The 20,346-nt window shown below is 40.8% G+C and overlaps 1 protein-coding gene across 8 annotated transcripts in view; it reads left to right on the top strand.

Annotated features, from left to right (window-relative positions):
- Window positions 1–20,346, top strand: part of BABAM2 (BRISC and BRCA1 A complex member 2) — a 343,218-nt gene that overhangs the window by 256,130 nt on the left and 66,742 nt on the right. For all 8 annotated transcript variants that reach the window (XM_039887509.1, XM_039887506.1, XM_039887507.1 and 5 more), the window contains 3 exons: window positions 8,911–9,010; window positions 12,010–12,080; window positions 14,649–14,731. In XM_039887509.1, the coding sequence (XP_039743443.1) occupies window positions 8,911–9,010; window positions 12,010–12,080; window positions 14,649–14,731 (254 nt within the window). The remainder of the gene's footprint in view (window positions 1–8,910; window positions 9,011–12,009; window positions 12,081–14,648; window positions 14,732–20,346) is intronic.

The raw sequence follows: 20,346 nt of genomic DNA, 5'->3' as shown, positions 1-20,346 counted from the left end.
ACCAGTGAATAAAACAGACAAAGATCCCTGTTCTGGAGGGCTTTATATTCTAGTGCGGCAGGGGAAGACAAACAAACACAATGTGTAAAATGTCTCATGGAGCTGCGTGCTGTATTAACAGTAAAACAAAGACGAGGGACACGGGAGATGGAAGTGGGTTATTTTAAAGAGGTCGTTCAGGAAGCTTTCTGAGAAGGTGACATTTGAGTGAGATCTGAGGAAGGTAAGAAAGCAAGGACTGCGGATGGCTGGGAAGAGAGTTCCAAGCAGAGGGAACAGCAGAAGAGCTGGGCCAGTGCCCTGAGGTGGGAGGGAGCAGTCTGACTTATCCATAGAGGCAAAGGTCCAGATGAGAAGTTATGGGGGATTTGGACCCAGCTAATTGAATGTGGGGTGTGGGAGCGAGGAGTCAAGAATGACTGAAGTTTTTGGTCTGAGACACTAATAGGTTGAAGCTGCCGTTGACTGAAGTGGGATGCGTGGAGGAGCAGTCGGTTTGCAGGCAGGGTTTGCTTGTGAACAGGTGAAGTTTGACATGCATTTTAGATTTCCATGCAGAGGTGTCGTGTGGGCATCCTAGCAGAGGTGTTGGGTAGGCAGTTGGCTATACGGGTCCTGAGTTAAAAGGTCACAGCTAGAGTATAAATTTGGAAGTTATCAGTATAAAAGAGATATATTAAGCAATGAGATTGGCTGAAATTCAGTCTCAAACCCCAGATTTTTCTTTTTCTTTCTTTCTTTCTTTTCTTTTTTTTTTCTCCAGGACATCTCTCACTCTATGACTAAACAGAATTACTTTTTTTTACTTCAATTTTCCTTTCCTGTGCAGTTCACCATTGGCATGCATCATATCTTCTTACCCGCTCTCCGGGCAGATGCCTTTCACCAGTAGACATCCTGAGCAGCCTGCAATATGAAATATGCATTTATCTTTGGGGCCAAAGCTGCTGCTCATTGTGGTCCGGGACCCACGACCTGCTGTCCCTAGAGTTCCTAGCCTTCGATCCAGTGCCTTGCCTTATTTAGTAGTATCTGTGTCCTCCTTTCTTCCAGTCCCAGTCTTGTTTGCCATGCCCTCTGCTTACCTGCATGTCACTGTGTACTTCCTTTCGCTCTTGTTTACACTTAGCAGGAATCACCTTCTTTCTGGTTATTTCCATAAATGTCCCACACTAGGCCATAAGCTCCTTAAGAGCATGTCTATTTCTTTCCTGTTGTCCACAGTGCCTTTCAAAGAGTCAGTGACTAATGCCTTGGGGATGGGAGGCAATTCGATTTCTCCACACCCTTCCCCAGTCCCAGCCCCTGTTGTATATCCGCAGAGTGGAGGTACAGAGCAGTGGCGAGGACCCCCTGCACCTGCATCCACTCTGGAACCTGTTAAAATGCAGATTCCCAGGTCCCATCTCAGACGTGCTGAACCTAATAAATGAGCTTCTCCGGGGTGGGGCCTGGGTATCTGAGTTTTTAATGGGCTTCCCCAATTATTCTTATGCAACCATGAAAAGTGCTAGTGCGATAAAAGGTTACGATCCCAGTTTTACCGTTTCTGGCTTTAAGACCTTGGGGAAGTCATCCATCTCGAGCTTCAGTCTTCTCCTCTCTACAGTACGTATATTAGCGCTTGCTACCCACTTTGTAATGCCATTGTAAAGCACCAAATAAGGAAACAGATTGCCAAGCGCCGTGTACCAGCACCCGGGCCAGCCTCATCTCCTGGTATCTTTTCTTTTTTCTCTGTGGACAAGCCAAGCTCCAGCTCCCCGCAGCATAGCCCTCTGAGCACAAAGACCAGAAATGTGTGCGTGAAGTTGCCTAATGCTGTTTATGTGCCTGAGCCTTTAGTAAATACCAGTAAGTGGGAATCAGGTGGATACCCCTTCTCTGTCATGGTCAGGCAGAGGGATTTTTTTTCTAATTCTCTGCCTCTTCCTTTGATCATCATTAAAACTTGTGTGCAGTGAGGAGGAGGGAGTTAGAAAAATGCTAGTGGATTTAGTCTAAGATTATTATTGTATGCATTTTTTTCTAGCTTTATTGAAGTATAATTGACAAAATTGTAAGATATTTAAAATGTGCAATGTGATGATTTGATATATGTATGTATTGATTTTTTTTTTTTTCAGTAAATATGTTTTAAAGGTAATTCATAGGAAAAGTAACCTCTACCTGTTAGACCAGGTTAGCCATTCACTGGAGCCTCAAAGTTTTAAACTTATAACTCATGGTAAATTCACTGGTTCCTGACAACTGGTATTTGAAAATAGTTCCATTTAAAAGAAATTGTGATGGAATCAACTGCAGGTAATAGGCCAGAGATCAAAATGCAGGAAGAGTTAAAAAGCTTTTCTCTCCCTTAGCCTATTCATCTTGCATGGTTGGGCATCGTCATAAATCGTTCACATCAAATCTTAATAGAACATCTGCTAAGTCCATTGTTGTTTTGAGGTGCTTACTTTAAATGCTTTTCCACATGCAAACAAAATCCTGATGGTGGACATCTGTTAAGATTACTGTCCCCTAACGGCTTTTTTGTGATGTTAACAAACTTAAAAAACACATTTCTGAATAAAAACTTGGTTAATGTTCATGTCATTAGACATATTCTGTTTGCAATTACAATATTCCTGTCTTGTATTTCTTTAAATGTAAAGTGTCCTTGCTTGCATTCCACTTCCTTTCTACTAGAAAGTGTCCTCAAGTCCTGTGGCCCTCAAAGTCCTTCCAGGTTTCAAGGGGTTCATTTGCATAAAATGAAAAAGGCCCTAATCTCTTCAATTCAGGTACCTAAATAACTTTAATAAATATTTCTGGAAATAGCCTCAGGGGCTCTGTGAGGAGCCTCAAGTCTCTGCCTGAAACACCCAAGCCAGAAGGAGCCCTATGAATGTGACACACGTGGAACCAGACGGTCAGGTCTGCAGGATTCAGAAGTCATAAAAGTGATAACTGAAGACCTGAAAGTGGGGTAGATTTCCGTCAGAGAGACCTGCTTTTAGATGCCTCTCTGCCATTTACCACCTATGTGACCACAGAGGTTCTGTCTTTTCCATAGGCTCCAGCCTTCTCATCTGTCAAATGGGATAACATTTCTCTCATATAGAGAAGAGATGATAACATATAGAAAAAGCGCCTAAGAAAGTGCTTCATAAATGGACCTATTATTATTCACTACCCAATGCTGTGGAGAGTTCATTTCACCAGCTAAATTCCTCACATTGCCTTTTAAACTCTCTTCATGTATACTGTACCTGAGCAAAGAACAGCTGATTTAAATTATTCATATAGTGCGCATTCACATTTTTAAATTACTCTATTTAATAATTTCATTACCTTCTGAGTAATTTAACTTAGCAATTTCTACTTCTTCAGATTTTGCTCCAAAGGAACATTTACCAAGTGTTTAATCATTTTTAGCGTTGTCTCAGAACATTTCCATATTTACATGTCCCTCTAAAAATGGGAAACAAGAAATGGAACACAGTGCTCCACTCACAGTGGGCCTGGTGGTAGGCCACTCTAAATAAAGACGTGAAGCGTGCTCCGTGGGAATATGAGACCTGTCATAGATGTAATATGGTCGGGTCTATGCCGGTGCATTAGTGGACCTCTCATCCAGTTTGACTCCCCAAATTTTCTCCTACTGTTAACTTAACCTGTCATTTCGATCCTTTATTTTTTGCTCCTGTTACACTCATTGAGATTTTTTTCATTTTGAATTATACTGTGATTTTGTTAAATTGAGAGATCCAGAAACTCTTGAGATGGCTCAAAGTTGAATCTATAAAATGAGATGGAGCCTAACAATAGCTCTAGGAAATGCTTTACTGGAGGAAAGGAAATCCAGTTATTCAAAAAAAGCGTCTTTCCTTGATGTAGTATTTATATACTTCTGGGTTTTCAGAACCTATATATGACTTTTTTTTGATCCTACCAAGTTAACTTGTTGTGACACATGATAGCTTAAGATAAGAAAAAGTGGGATGACAAGGTGATGAATTTTATGGATAAAAGCTTTTTTGAGGATAATTTCAGCAGCCACTTATACCACTATTTCAGTATATAGGGTGATTCAAGTTTTTAAAACTTCATACCATCTTTCTATGAAAGACTTTCTAATGGAAAAGGACAGAGACTTTGGAACCAGAAAGACTGGGATTCAGGCCCATCTCTGCAATTTACTTGCTGGGTAATCTTGGATAAGACACTTAGACTCTTAGAACCTCAATTTCTTCATCTGTAAATTGGGCTCATTAAGTCTACTTGGCAGGGTTGTCGTGAGGTTTAGAGATCATGAAATGCCTAGTACAGTGCCTGGCCAAAGTGGATACTCAACAAATAACAGTGATTTTTGTTTTATTGTAATGGCTCTTCTGGCAGGCTACCAGGAAGCACTCTGGCATTATAAAGTACTGCAGATTCTCGAGGTCCCTGGCATTCCTCTGCCTTGAAGTAGTGCCCTAGTCACATATTCTGAATGGGAAACTTAAGACCTTAAAGAGAATTAGGCATACAGTTAGTGTTTGTTGAATCGAATTGAAGGCTCACCTTTCTCTAGGATTTCTCTTAGCTTGAGGGCCAGTGGCAGCTTGTGTCTGGTGTCCCTCTGCCACCCTCAAAGTTCCCCATTGCCATGCTTCAACCTCCAACACTCCTGAATCATACTGTGGAAGAGGCAACCAAGTCAACTCCTCTCCCTCGGAACCAGATTAAAAGGCAAAGCGGGACACAAAGGCGATCCAAGCATCTCTGACAGCGCCTTAACATAACTCTTGAACATAGAACACTCAAATGAGAGGCATTTTAAAATGAAGTCTCTCTTGGAGTGCTCGGTGTTATATTAATATTAGTGTAACTCTAATTGTTACTCTAACCTTTTAATTGTTGAGAGAGATGCGTCTTTTTGAGAGTAGTGTTATCCCCACAGCCCTGAGGAGAAAGTTGAGTAGAACCAAAGAGCAAACTTGGCAGAAGCAAGAACTGTAATTGAGAATCACTGGCCTTTCTGGTTTTCTCGAGTGCTAAATCACATTTTGCTCACTTTATTTGGCCAGTAAGGTAGAACCCACATGGGAAGGAAGGAGTTGCTGTTCCCTAATGAGTTGAAATCAAAACCCCATTGCCCCAATCAAGCTTTCAGACAGGCTGATTCCTTGCATTTTTTTCATGTCATAATGCTCAAAAATATTTCTTTTCTACTGTTGTACTGTTGCCAAGGCAAGTCTTCAATATTAGAGACGCTCTGAATATCCATCAACAGAACAAAGTTCACAAAGGGCTCTATTAGCTGTATTCGCATGGAAGACAAAAGTATTAACACGGTTAACATAACATAACTTTTAGAGCCAGCAAGACAGACCTGGAAGTGCTTTCCTGGTTACCTTTGACCTGTTTAACCCCATTGTTGGAAAGGCTTCTCAAAGCCTGGCCTTGTCCTTCTAATCTATATCTACAGTTGCAGTGCTAAGAATTACCAGGTAATTTCCTGTTTCATTTTAGTCCATAAAGAGATAGAAAGTACTTCTCAAGACAGCCCTTTTCACCTTTCTCCTCCTAAGTTCAGTCTGAGACTCTGGCATAGCAGTTGACTTTTCCTCACCTTTTACCCTCCTTTCTCACTGCACCGCTCTAGAGATCAGAAGAATCAACAGCAAGTGGTCCCTTTCATCTCCTCCTCCCCTTCCCCAGCCACGCAGTGGGTTAGTCAGGTCCTGCCTTCTCTCCAGCCAGCCGTGCATTCCTGGGGATAGCTGAGTGAGCCCTGGAATCTCTGCACGGGGTGAGTTTTCTGTTGTACAAGCTCAGTCCCATATCTTTCAATTCATGAATATTAAACAGTTAGAGATCACAAGGCCTTCCCTCCATCTTTCACCCTTTAAAAACATAATAGCTCTTTTATTTCATGGCACTTAAGTTTGTTTATTCAGCATGATCAGGGCGGCATTCAGGCTATAGCAAGCTGTTAAATATTTACCCAGGAGGAGGATATTTATACATGAATCAGCAGCACTTATCAGTGTGTGACGCTGGAAGTCAGGTCCAGTACCCTCACAAGCTAAAAAAACTGCTGTACTGAGTTGCATAAAGGGTGCAATAAGTGTCCCTTTAGAAACAAACTCTCCTTTAAAACTATCCTCCATGGTATCGGAAGCGCTTCACACAGTGAAGCTTACCCTGCACCGCTAAGTCCTTCGCAGTTAGACATGACACAGTCGTTGGTCCCAGTGAATCCAGTTGTCCGATGGTTGGGGGTGGGAGAGTATGAGGTATGCACGAAACCGGGAGGAATGCCTGTTCTGCTGCTGTGTGGAAAGTCGAACAGGGAGAGGAGCTGTCCATCACAGCGCCTGCATCAGTGGTGGTCTGCGGGCTTCGGGAAGCCCGTTAGCCTCACCAGAATCCCAGCCCAGCTCACTGGTAGCCAGACCAACTGTTTCTTTCCATCCCTGTGGCCCTTTCAAGGTTAAAATCCCCCTGCTCTCAGAGAGGCACAGAATTCAGCAGTAACAGCATGGACTCTGGGGACAGCCAGGCCTGAGTCCAGATCTTGACTTTACCATTTTATGGTTGTGTGAACCCAAGGAAATTTCTTCTTGCTGAGCCTCGATTTCTTCACCTGTAAAATTACAGTGATAATTCCCACCTCATTGAATTGTGGGATTACATTAGATAATGAGAACGCACCTCGCCACAAGTATTAGTTCTTGATAATCACAGAAGAGAATGCAGAGAGACGGGGCCCGGCGGCGAAGCGGCCGGTGTTTTGAATTTCTCCACACCTCCACTTCTCCCATCGTTATCGGTAATTTTTGTTTAGTGCTTCTATTTCAGAAGCAGAGAGAGAGAGAGAGTTTCAAGTTTAGAGGATTACCCACAGACTATTTTCTTTCTTTGTATTCATCATAATGGATGATTAAGAGCTTACCGTGTGACATTTTATACAGGTCAAAGCCATTATAGTCAATTCCGGGGAGCTGTCCAGCTCATTTTTTGGAATTTTTTTATGCTAAGGATTGTTGCTCTAAGCAAGCTATGAGAAGCCCGGATCTTGGTATTCTCTATGTTATGCAGATATTTCACCAGTAACTACAGGATATAAATATTGGGCTTATTTTTGTTTATGCTATAGAATTTTCTTCTTAATCTGTTTTCCATCCTAACGGTACCATTAGAACCTCCGGTTAGATGTGTGCCTTCTTTGTACTTTTTCATACAAAAGAGGGGATGAAAAGCCTTCTTCTGGTTCATAAGAAGTCATAGGAATTTTCCTAGTCTTCTTTAGAGTTTAGCCTAATCTGATCCAGCGTCTGCTCTGAGAGTAGCAAACGGAAATGAAGTTCTTGCTGATTTTGAGCAGTTGCAGAGTGTGGATGATCCATTAATGTCATCGTAGTCAGATGCTGTCTTATAATTTTCTCTGCTGTCAGAGTTGTGCTGTTTAGGTTTCATCTGAGTAGAAAAAGTCAACAGTGAATATTTCCACTCTGTGTTGGCTTCTTCACATCACCTGAGGTTTTACTTTTTATTTTTTGGGGGGTGGGGGGTGGGATTTTTCATTCCCTTAAATAAATAAAGATAATATTAATTTTTACCAGAAAACTTACTTTCAGAAATCTGTAGTCAGTAGGGAAACAGGCTGCGTCTGGGGTCCTTACAGTAGTTATGGGTATTGTTTCCCGTATCCCAAATTCTAGACTGAGTCTATCTGTTCTAAACTAGTTAGGAATGGTTTTCTAGACTGTTACTGTGAACTGTTTTGCTTCCTTTACAATCTTGTAATCATGGGAACTCGGATAATGAATAATCACAGCACTAAGGGATTTTAGGGGTCTTTTTATATCTCATCATATTACAGAGAGAGTTTAAGGGGCTTACAGAAATATATAGTACATTAAAATAAAATTCAAATAAGAAAGACAAATTAGGCCTAAAGGAAAGTGAGAGGAGGAAAGAAGATGAAAGGAAAATTAAGGATAATATATGAAGTACATGCTGTAAGGTTCTGAGCAATTTCTTCTAATAATCATATGCTGGCTAATTTAAACTGAGAAGGGAATCTCCCTGCAAGTTTTGAAAACTGTTACTAAATCAACATTGTGTCTTTGTTCTTAGATCAGTGATTTTTGACTGTACTTCGAATTGAATATCAGTGTTGACTTGGACTAGTTGCAGATGTCCTACCCACACTGGCCCATAGACAGAGCACCAGGTAGCACAGTATTTCAGAAAATGTTTAGTTAGTTGCCACCTTTTGAATATTGAGAGATTAAATAATCTGGATTTCTGGCTGTACTTGAAAAATTAAGCTTGCATCCATCTGTGGAGCAGCGGAGAGCTATTCCCACTGTGCATAAAATTGCCACTTCCCTCCATTCATTTGCCTCATCTGCCTGGGCTGGGTGGACTCCGGAGTTCGCGAACCCCGCCCTAGACTACCTGCCTCATGTTAAAAATGAGGACCGTAAAGCCCAAGGCAACAGAGAACTAGCTGTTACAATGATAGTTTAGTTTACTTAAGGTGTTTAATGAATGACTTATCTTTGCCCAGCACTGAATTGAGCATAACAAAGAATATAAAAGTCTATGTTTCAATAATGGGTACAACCCACTAATGTTGGTAAGACATTTATACATGCCAATCAAAATTTGCTAATTTGTACTATTGTGTGATAGAATCATTAGTTGTTATGAATCCTTAGTTGTTAGTCATAGGTAACATGAACATGCCGATTTAACAAAATCGATTGACATATAGAAATGTAATCATAAAGCGAAGCCCACATTCTCACCATCGTTAATTCAGGCAATTGGTGGGCAGATCTTTGTAAGAGAAGCCGAGGCTGTTTGGAGTTTCACTTCTTAATTGCTTGAGCCCTAAGAGAAGTGTCCACTGTACTCTTGTCCTTTCAGTGCACTTGGAGGCTCCTCAGCTCTTCACATTCCAGCTTTCCCAGGAGGAGGATGTCTCATTGATTATGTTCCTCAAGTGTGCCACCTGCTCACCAACAAGGTAAAAGCAAGCCCCAACCCCTGCCCCGTGAGTCTGCTTTCTCCAGTGTAGCTCCAACCGAGCACTGTCCTGTAAGCGCCGTCCTCGAACCCCGTCTTCTTAGTTTCACCCTCCATCTAATATCGGCCTTTCCTGCTTTGCATTCCAATTTATCGGTTTCTCTCCCTATTTCTTTGCCCTCCTTCTTCCTTTTCTAAGGAGTCTGACTTCCTGTTCCAGCCTTACTTTCATCTGTTAAACATATATCTTCTCTTTCTTGAAATTTTTTATGCCCTAATTTTTTGCTAGATTTTATACCTTCTTATGGCTTCAAATTTTTTAACTTTATTTTCCAATTATTTTATGCATGCATGCACACATGCGTGTGTGTGTGCGTGTGTGTGTATGACTAGTTAGTATTAGGGTAATCCTATAGAGCCTTATCTCTTGCTGTTTTTCTGTACCTCACTTTTTAATAGTCAGTTCTTGATTTTCTCTGTCATGTCTAGGAGCAGTTTGCTAGAGCCCTGGTCCTGGGGGCAAGGTTTCCAGGTCAGCTGGTCTTTCAGCCAGGCAGATCAGATTATCTAAAGCTTTCTCTCAGCTGCATTAATGAGCCATTACATTGGCAAGTAGCTAGCTGAGTTTGCCTTAATGGTTGTTGTCAGATGTGTCTAAGAAGTATGTCCGGCCAGTGTATTTAGCTAAAAATTGGAGATAATAATCCACAAGCAATACTGACTTTCTTCTCCCAAGTGAACTGACTCAGTTTGCTTAATTCCCAAAGTGCTGTTTACTTTGCTCCTATTGACTTCGTCACATTGGCTTAGAAAATAAATCTTTTGTTTGTCTCTTTCATTCAAAAGATAGCTCATCTCTACATAGAAAATAATATTTCAAAGGCTTCAGTATTATTTTTTAAATGTCAGAAAAACTAAAATCTGGCAACTCTGCAGTCTGTGGGCTTGGCACAGATTCCAGAGTGTTTAACTTTCATGGAGTGGTTGCTTCTCATTGGACCAAATTTCCCCAGCCTCTACCCTCCTACGAAACTGATCAGAGGACAGAATTCTTATTTACATTATGGGACTTTGCACTGCTTTCAAATCTGTGTCCCAGTATTATAGAGAAAAATGCAAATTTGGTCTTCCAAAACCAAGAAGAAAAGCCTTTTTAAAGCTCTCCAATTGAGATTAATTTTTAGTCATACATTTTCCTCAAAAAAAATTATTATACCATTTTCCCAGAAATATAAGAATCAGTTCATTTTTCTTATCTGGTTCCCTTTCATTAATTTCACTTGTCTTTTAAAATTGATGTTCTTCTGCTTGCTACAAACGAGGACAGTATGGCTGCTTTTAGAAACAGTCTCTTCAAATGAATTTCCATAATTACATTGGAATCTATCTTTATAGCCAGTTTTGTTGTGGGTTTCTGTTAAAATGGTTTTCTGTTTTTAAAATCAAGTATACAGAACTGTTTTCATCTTCTTTTTAAACAAAGCCACTTAAACAAACTTATCATCTGTTTTTCTTTTCCCAAAATAACATTTCTGATCCTGCATTAAGCCTGCAAAGTAAGCACTGTTTTTATAAATTGACATAAACCTCTATTATATAAATAGAATTGTTTTACTGTTAAAGGGTACAACGTGGCTATCAGTACCAATTGTGTCAAGGTTATTTCAAGCACTTTATCTTGAGCTTTTGTTAGCTATGGAAACTCACTATAGCTACAGCCAGTATAAACAATTTCGGGGGTCTCTTTCTCACTGTTTTTTTGCAGTCATTGTAAGGACATTATAAGGGATGTATTTTTGTGTTAGAAGTTGATGGGTGAATGACTAACTTTCAGATGCCTAGCTTACTGAGTTCACAATTTTTTAATAGAAACTGTTATTTGGTGATAACAAGGAAATATAAAAAGGCAAAATAAAATCTCCTATTACGACACTCCTTATTCTGAATATTAGGAATTTAAAAAGAAAGAATTAAAAACATTATCCTGCCTTTTCAATAGGAGTTGTAGTTCAGGATAACCAAATAGCACCATTCGATGAGAGGAAGCTCTTCTTTATGCAGAATTTCAGCTGACAAATGCGAAAGGAACAGTAGAATTCAAAATTTACCATTTTTCAGGCTCTAATGAAATAATTGATTCAAATAAAGATTTGCCACAGTTACTAAAACCATGAGGTGTAGTGTTGGTGGGGAGCTAGATCCTCACATGCTTCCAGAAGTCTACCCCATGGGTTACTCACTATGGCAAAGGGGAAACAGCTTTTTTTTTTACAGTGGAGTGATCTGGCTGCCATCACCTTAACCGATGATCAGACCCAGTCTCACCTATGAAGTTTTCTTGCCAAAAATATTTAACCTGAATATATTCACCTTTAGCTCTAACTTCCAATTTATAGGGAACATAGAGCACAATGGAGAAAAGGGAAAGAAACAAATCAGAGAATCTAGAATGCAGAACTAGCCCCATCTCTTTGAAAAGTCAATGTCATGTGCAGGCATACACACATAGAAATGTGGACACACACCCAGAAGGTCCTGTTATTCTAGATGAAAAGATTTTCTAGATAAATTGCCTGATCTCTGATTATATCCTTTTTTTAAAAGAAAATATTTTGGGGACAACTGGGAAATTTCGAAAAAGGACAGGATACTAGATTAATTCAGACAATGATTGCTAAATTTGTCGGGTATGATGATACTATACTTATACAGGAAGTGTCTTGTTTTTTGGAGATGTATGCTGATGTATTTAGGACGAACTATCATGATGTCTCTAATTTCCTTTAAAACATTTCAGCAAGCTTGACTGATAGATTGATAGGTAGGTAGATGGCTAGATGAAGCAACTAGACCAAATATTCACAGTCGTTGAATATAGGTGGCGGAAATATGAGTGTTCTTTTTACTATTCTTTCTCGTTCTCTGAATCTTTTAGATTTTTCGTAATAAAGCATTTGAAAATTTCCTATTCCACTTCTCAGCTTTGGGTTCCTATTCCAGGTGCAGTATGTGATTCAAGGATACCACAAAAGAAGAGAGTATATTGCTGCTTTCCTCAGTCACTTTGGCACGTAAGTTCTTCTTTGCTTAAACCGTGTGTCAGAGTGCCCTCTCTTCCTGATGAACCTGTGACAGCCTGACTGAGGAGATAGCGCTTATTTCTCACATATGATACCTTTTCAATGCCATTTTGATTCTTTTTGGTATGTTGCTTGCTCTGAAGCTTCCAAGAAGCCTTTCTTTTCTTTTCTTTTCTTTTTTTTCTTTTAACATTCTTTAGCAAATAATAAAAATTGAATTTCTTTCCAGGAGCAGCAGCATGGCTGGCCCCAAACACAGCAGTAATCATGGTAGCAAACCTGCTTGCGATAGAGTTCTTTACAGTTTGCACAGCACTGTCACCACCCTCAGCTCACAGTTGTCATGAGGTGAACCAGGCAGGTATTAGTGACACATTTTGCTGAAGAAATCCCTGAAACTTTGAGAAACTCAGTCACCCAGTGGAAGTCACACACCTAGAAGTGGTAGGGCCAGGGTGGGAACCGAGGTTCTCAGGACCCCACGCCCCACCGTGCCACACAGATTTGGGGAGGAAATCTAGCATTAGACACGAAAGTGATGACTCCTTCTTGGGGTTAGGAGTTGGAAGAAGGCACCTCAAGGGAAAAAGGCAGCATGTAACCGCAGTGACAGAGTGGGCCCCTCCTGCTGCTGCTGTCCCCTGAGCTTGTCCTTTCCTTCACATTGCCAGTGGCCGTGCTGCTCTGCAGCTTCATTTCCTTAATGATGGCAGAGGCCTTACCAAGCTTCTGCCCAGGGCGGGTCTCAGTGGGAGGAATGCAGGTTCCCCACAGGCTGCGTTAGATGTTCAGCGTTCGACCCATTTGGGGAGACTATAAACACTAAGGGTTTTAGTGGCCCAGTTATATCCCACCTTTTTGCAGAGACGGTTTATAAATATATAGAGGTAGATACAGTAACACAAAATTAAAATTTTAAGCAAACAAATGAAGAAATGGGGACAAAGGAAAGTGGGACTAGGAAAGAGAAGATGAAATAACAAGTAAGGTCGGTCATTCCCTGGGATAGAATTTTACAAACTGTGGCAAGATTGTGAGCAAAATTTCTGATTCCTCAGAACAACTTCAAGAAATTTTCTCATCCGTAATGGGATTTTTCATGTCTCCAAAGTAGAACGGTCAATATCTAAACAGTATGACTGTCTTTCACATACTTCTTTAATACTTAAGATTTTTTTCAGCTTTATTTATAAACATTTTGAGAAAGTTAAGATACTGTAGTTAATAAATGGCTTCTGATTTTTGAGTAAGATTATCTTTAGTGTATGTAATTAAAAATAAAGAAACTAGCACAATGACCTCCAAAGTAGGATGCACACATACCACCTCACTCCATCGATGTGCAAGAAAAACATGAAAATTTCACTTACATTTGTTTCAAAGTCTCAATTCTTCTTTAATATACATTTTGTGTGTTTTATTGTGCATATAATACAGTAGTGCTTGTATGCAACTATTAAAATATACACAAATACTGTTATATTACTGTACTATATGCTTGATGAAAAAGATTCTTTGCTTGTTTTTGCTTATGGGATGCAGGATCTAAAATGTTTAGATATCAGTGTTGTAACATTGAGTTAATTATAAATTCATGAAAAGAAATATAACCTGGTGAATAAAACTGTTGACTGAAGTCAGAAACTCTGAACGCTATCCCAACAGTCTCGGTGCAGATCGCTTAGCCTTCAGACTCTTAGGTTCAGCCCTTACAGTGGGCACAACTGTGCCTTCCTGCTTAAACTGGGTGGCCATCAGTGTTAACGGTCTGAATGGCTGACTCAGCCCGGAAGAAGGCATCTCTAAGGACGGCAAAGCCCTTCCTGTATGGATGACAGAGAACAGTAATCCTGTCCTCAGTGTGTGGTTAGGGTTGTCACATTACGGTGACATCCCACAAGCCCTCAACTCTTGAGAGAAATGGGGGAGGTGAGCCTACCAGAGCCCTGCCCAGGCCCTTCAGTGGCCAGGAGCCTGACACATGAGGTGGGCAGCATCTCCCATCTAAACCCAGAGTCCACCCAGCTAACGTTTCTACACTGTCCTGAGCCCGGTGGGGAGGACAGGGGGACATGAGAAAGGATTCCAAGTACTTTGGAAGAAAATAATATATAATCCTAAACTTAGTAATATTGTCCTTGCTCATTACTGTTTAGTGGCTACATGAAACTGAGTTTTAACAATTGCTGTACAGACAGTAGTGTCGCTGCTGACCTGAGTTCTTAATTTGTCCTTTTACTCATAACTAGTAACTAACATTTGCATAGCATTTTATGGTCTATCTTATTTGTTTGAAAATATTATTATATTTATTTTACAGATGAGGAAACTGAGGCTCTGAAGGTTAAGCAATTTGCCTGAGGTCGTAATAGATAGTAAATGGCACAGCTGTAACTTGACCTAGATGCTGTCATTCCAAGCGAGTGGTGACACTCGCTTGCCTTAAATGCATCCCAGGTTCAGTCACCCCGATTTTATGAATGTATTCTTTACTTGACTCCATCTCTTTTATGCCGTATTTTTATGAGAGTTTTTGTGTGTGTGTTTTTTATGACTTAGAGGTGTCGTGGAATATGATGCAGAAGGCTTTACAAAACTCACTCTGCTGCTGATGTGGAAAGATTTTTGTTTCCTTGTACACAGTGAGTATACTTTTGCTATTAGCATGTCAGCGTGCATTTGAAAATGTGCAAAAGTACATGTAACAAAGAATATGAGAACCTTTAATGTCCTGACTTGGTTTCTTTTACTTTAGTGTATTTCCTGCATGGTTTTAAAGAGAAAATACCTTTAGTGGTTCTCAATCAGGTGTAATTTTCCCCTCAGGGGATGTGTAGCAATGTCTGGAGACATTTTTGATTGTCATGATTTGGGAAGGAGTGTTGTTGCTGCTGGCGTTTAGTGGATAGAGGTGAGGAATGTTGCTAAACACCTTCTAATGCACAGGACATCCACATCCTCCCCCCCGCAAACAAAAAAATCATTGCATGCAAAATGTCAATAGTGCTGAATTTAAGAAACCTTATCCTAGCCAGATTTCTGTTTCAAAGTTTTTTCCAGTATCAGGTCTCACAACTTTAAGGATTACTCAGAACATGCTTGCTTTGATCGTTTGGTTATCATCCTTATTAAGTGAAAAGTCTACAACTTTGATAATATATAACAAATCTTAAAGGTGATACAGCATTTTAATATAATCTCAACATCACTTTTTAGTTTTCTTCCACAGAGTAGTATTTAAATGTTTGTTGTATTGCATTAGTCAGTCAGTCAAACTTTGGTCCAGCTTTCTCTTGATGGATAATTAAGAGTCTTTTTGTTTATTTCTTTATTACATAAGAATGAGTGACCCATGGTGCCAGGTTAAAGTTGCAAGTTGCTACTAGTATGTCAGCTAATGGTTGCAAGTTAACCAAAATGTTTATTATTTAGTAATTTGGTATGCTAAATGCCAAGACTTGAAGCTAAGGGCATAAAGTTCCAGCTCTCTCAAGTTGAGTTATAGAAAAGCAGTGGGTTTGGGTTGACTTTGCATGGTAGCTGGAACTACCCTAGACTTAGTAAATGATTTTAGGAAGCAAAGCTTCGGCCCTGTTTAGCAAAGCCATCACAGAGTGTAAAGATACTGACTTGAGATTTTTCCTCCCTGGCAGATTGGCCTTCTTGGCTGTAATTTGCTTAGGTTAAAAGAGTTCTTAAATTAATTTGACTTACCTGATTTCATACTAACAGATAGTTAGGGAAGAAACCCAAAAATGTCCATAGTAGCAGAGAGAAGAAAGCCTCTGATTGAAACATAACCCACATGTAGATAACTGAGAGTTGGCTATACCTGTAAGGAGTTGGTTCTCCCTGCCTTTTAGGTGTTTCTCAGTGATAACCACCTTGTCATGCAGTGCTTTGTATTGAGCTCCTACTCTATAGCTAGTCATATATTGGGACCATCTTTTCAAATGCATCTGAAAAATGTAAGTATATTGCTTTGTGTTAATAATGTGTATGGATAAACAGAGAGTTGAAGATAATAATTTTAATCTTGAGTGTGCCTCCAACTAATTACAGGACCTTATTCAATCACTACGTCAAGCCTTCTTCTACTTTAGTTTTCTCATATATACACTGGGGATGTGGTTGTTAAGTCCTGTGGAGACGTTGGCCTATGAAGCTTAACCTACAATACAGGGCCAGGTAGAAGAGGAAGCCTCACAGTCAAGGCCTTGTGGCAGTCTCCTCTTTGCTCACCATCTTCTGTGGCTCTGCTGATACTTCCAGCCACAACTTTTGATTCTGACTATATATGGAGCTGCTTTGGCTTTCCATTTCTGAGTCATACTTCCTTTGTGAGATCTCACTTCCTGTTTGCCATATCCACTTTGCCTCACCATCTGATCCCAGGAATTCTGTTTCTAGCCTATTAACTTGACCCCAGGCCCTGATTGCATCCTTGGTTTGTCTCTCATGACCCTGGACAGTCGCTTGGGTGATTAGTCTGATGTAATTCCTCTAGTCCAGTTCAACAAGAGGCGTCTGTACCCTGCCTCGAATCCTGGTGGCAACAGTTAGAGGCCTCTCAGAGTGGCTATGGGAGAAGGACATAGAGGGAAGGACACACAAAAGGTAGTCGCAAACATTAAATTAGATGAATGCTTCATCCAGTTTCTTTATCCCAAAGTGGCATGAAATCTCAGTTCTTTCCTGGAACTTACTTTCCTAGCTATGGTTCTACCTGCAAAAAATGACATCAGATATAAGAAAAAGAAGATATTCTTGGCATTGCTCATTCTAATCTGTGTTTTTACATGCAGCTCAGAGGTAGCTAGCAAGAGTGATGTTCAGGTATACAAGAGCACTCGCCTCTCAGCTCCTGGCAGCTCTGTTGTCAGGGTCTCCAGTATTGTCACAATTCTTGTTCCTTTGGAAGGCCTGTTCCTCAGAGAATATTCTCTCCATGGTATTATGTGTCCAGTATTTCTTGCAGCTTCTTTTCTGTCTTAGCTTTTCCAAGTCAGACATGCAAAATCTAATCCCAAAGTCATATTTTCACTTACTTTTGATTACCTTCTTTAGAAACATAGAACTCCTAGGCACCTCTTAGAGCAGCCACAGGGACCTTGGGGTTTGTTTAATTTACTTTTACCAAGTGTTTCCTCAGGCTGCGATTCCTTTCCTCCCCAGGCTGTTCACTTGTCTCTTAGCGTCACTGCCAACGTTGGGCTCTTCTGGCAGATAAAACCTTGTCTCTGAATCAGGGGATTTGATGCTGTTTCCTGCTCCATCGTTAACTCGCAGCCTGTCTTTAGGTAAATTATTTCTACCCTTTTCTTCGTTCTTATATCTAAAATGTAGGACCTGCTACATCAGAGTGAAGCTTGGTTAGATAGCCTGTTTTATTCAGTCATACAATTAAGCATCTTACACTTACCTTCCCTTGGAAGCACCTGTTTGCTTGGTTACAATACTCAAGGGACCTCTTGTTCCCTTTTTTTCCATAAAGATAGGGATGTGAAAATATGGAGTGGCAGAGACTTAATGATGGAACATTACAGTTAGTTTTCTGAGATCTCAAGAATGTGAAAAAGGAAGCAGGAAGTGCCTAGAGATGGAGCCGGTCTCCTGTGGCTGGCTCCACTGCTCCATGAGCTTGGAGACCTGGCAGGACCCCTGGTAACATCCCTGCTCTCCCCCATCTCCGTTCTGCCCAGGCCCAGGAAGAGGACTGTCAATAGGGCAGGTGCTGGCAACAACTCTGAGCATTTTGGATGCTAGAGGGAAGAGGCACTCTCTCTTGAGACAGACGGCTCAGACCTCAGAGTGTGTCAGCGAGCGGAAGCAAGAATGCCTTAGGGGAAAACATGGCACATATTCTAGGATCTCTCAGGAGACACTGCAGCTCCCTGGCATTCTGGTGGTTCCAGGAGTGAGGACCGTGGTCATGATCATGGCCATAGAGAATTTTTGTCCATTTATTGTGTCTTTCCTTCTTTCCTTCCTTCATTTATTATCAATATATTGTAAGACTTAGACCCATAGCAGAATCAGGGACTTGCTCCCATCCAGAAACTGTTTTCAGGAAGGTTTCCTGGCCATCATCTGAGAATTATTTGTAGTGGTTATGTAGTAATTCTATGTTTGCCAAGCTATTTTTAACCCCTGGAGGTAGATGTGTTCTGTAAACCAGCTTTTCAGAATGCTAGGTGACAAGAGAACCAGATAGCAAGGCACAGAAACAGCACAAAAGCAACCACTGGGTAAAACGTCGGCTCTTTCTCCTGGGTTCCTGTCACCTGCACTATACAAGAGGAGGCAGCTGCCTGAGTTAGCAGGGTTGCTGCTTAGAAGGGAAGGTATTGAGATCTGTGGCTTTCAGGACAGGTGAGAGAGTCTCTGACTGTATGCAAAGCTGTCTTTTCTCGTTACTTGTAAATTATTGGTAAATGACCCTTTGAGTCACCCAATCTGGACCACAAGCCATGTTTCCCTGGTAAAATACCTGTTAGACCAAATCTGACCATTTTGGATGTTCCGTTTCATTTTTCCTCTTCTTTGCCCCTAACTCAATTAATTTAACAGAGTTCCGAGTTTACTGAGAACCCACTGTCTGCTCAGTACTATGCCAGGTCCCAGGGGGTATAAATAAATAACTCAGACTTGACCTTAAGATACTTAGAGTCAGGCACAAGGGTTGGGAGCCAAATAACACGCTCAGCCTGTTTTGATGTGGCCTTCAAGCTAAGGTGGTTTTAATATTTTTAAAGGGTTGTTAGGAAAAAATACAAAGATGAAGAATATGCAACAGAGATGGGAAAGCTTATAATATGTACTCTTTGACCCTTTACCAAAAAAAAAGCCAAACCCTTATCTAGTTGATGAGAAAAGAGATCAGATGAAGGTAAAGTTACAATGGTATGCATTTTTAAAAACATTTTGTGAACTTGCCTACTATATGCAAGGCACAAAGCGGTGTATGTCAGAGAGAGGACTCTATATGTTTTATGTATATGAAAGAGACAGAGCTTCCCTAATGGAGTCTAATGAGAGAGACAGACAATAAAGAAGTAAACTAACAAATATATAGATTTCAAATCAAATACCATAATGGAACAAAGCAGAGGACTGTGAAAGAGACAAAAGAGGGAGTTGCCGTTAGGATAGTCAGAGAAGATGGGTCGTAAGAGGTGACATTTCAGCTGAGACGTTAATGAGCAGCCATTTAGAGAGTCAGGGGAGATTTCAGGGAAAGAAGTCAGCTGTGCAAAGAGCTGCTAAAGGCAGCAGAGAGCTTCGCGTGAGCCAGTGTGGCTGGAGTAGAGGGAACAAGGAGAGAGTCATATAAAATGAGGTTAGAGGGAGCGAGGGTCAGATCAGCTACTGCCTCACAGGCCAATATGTATCAGGATTAAGCAGTAATAAACACTTGAAAAACAATGGTTTAAAGCAAGATAGGAGTTTATTTCTCACTCATGTATATGTAGGCAGTCCAGGACTGGAATGACAGATCCAGAGGTCACATAGGACCCAGGTTCCTTCAGGCTTTTTACTCCACTATCCCTTGGACGTGGCTTTCTTGCTCACAGTCCAGGAAAGCTGTTGGAGCTCCAGCCATGCCATACACAAACACAATAGAAAAAAGATGGAAGAAGGGTACAGATCTTCTCATTTACTGAATCTTCTAAGAAGTCTCATGCACCGCTTCCTGTTAGATAGATCTTTGTTCCAGAACTTAGTTCAAATGGCCTCAGCACGTGAGCTAGGGCAGAGTGGGAAGTATGGTTTTTTAGCTGGAGCAGCAAATGCCCAGTTAAAAATCAAAGTTCTTTGAGTAAGAAAGAGAATGGATATTTAATAAGCACCTACTAGTCTCTTTCCAACCAAGGCAAGGTGTTTGGATTTTATCTAGGTTAAAGTCCCTTCAGGAAATAGATGACACATCACAGCTGACTTCTTTGCACAGATAAGTAGAGAGAATTTAATGGAAGGACTGTGTTCAAAGGTGTGGACAGGGTTAAAAAAAACCAAAAGGTATGGTTAGCAGCAGCAGGGAGTCGGTACCTTATCTAGGCCTGCACGGGCGAGAGGAGAGCGTGGTTGCCAGAAGCCAGATAGAGCTCAGTTGTAAGGAGAGGGTTTCCTGGCAGGAGCTGGGAAGGGCCTTTGGTAGAGAAACATAGCTGCTGCTAACCTGTGGCCGTGCAAGAAGGGCTCTCTCTCCTTTTATTTCTTTTGGCTCTGTTGTTAGGTACATATACGTTTGTAGTTG

The sequence above is a fragment of the Pteropus medius genome, unplaced genomic scaffold (assembly GCF_902729225.1).
Source record: "Pteropus medius unplaced genomic scaffold, Ma_sr-lr_union100, whole genome shotgun sequence".
In the NCBI taxonomy this organism is placed as follows: domain Eukaryota; kingdom Metazoa; phylum Chordata; class Mammalia; order Chiroptera; family Pteropodidae; genus Pteropus; species Pteropus medius.
The sequence above is the reverse complement of the archived record's forward strand: the minus strand, read 5'-3'. Positions and strand labels throughout refer to the sequence as shown.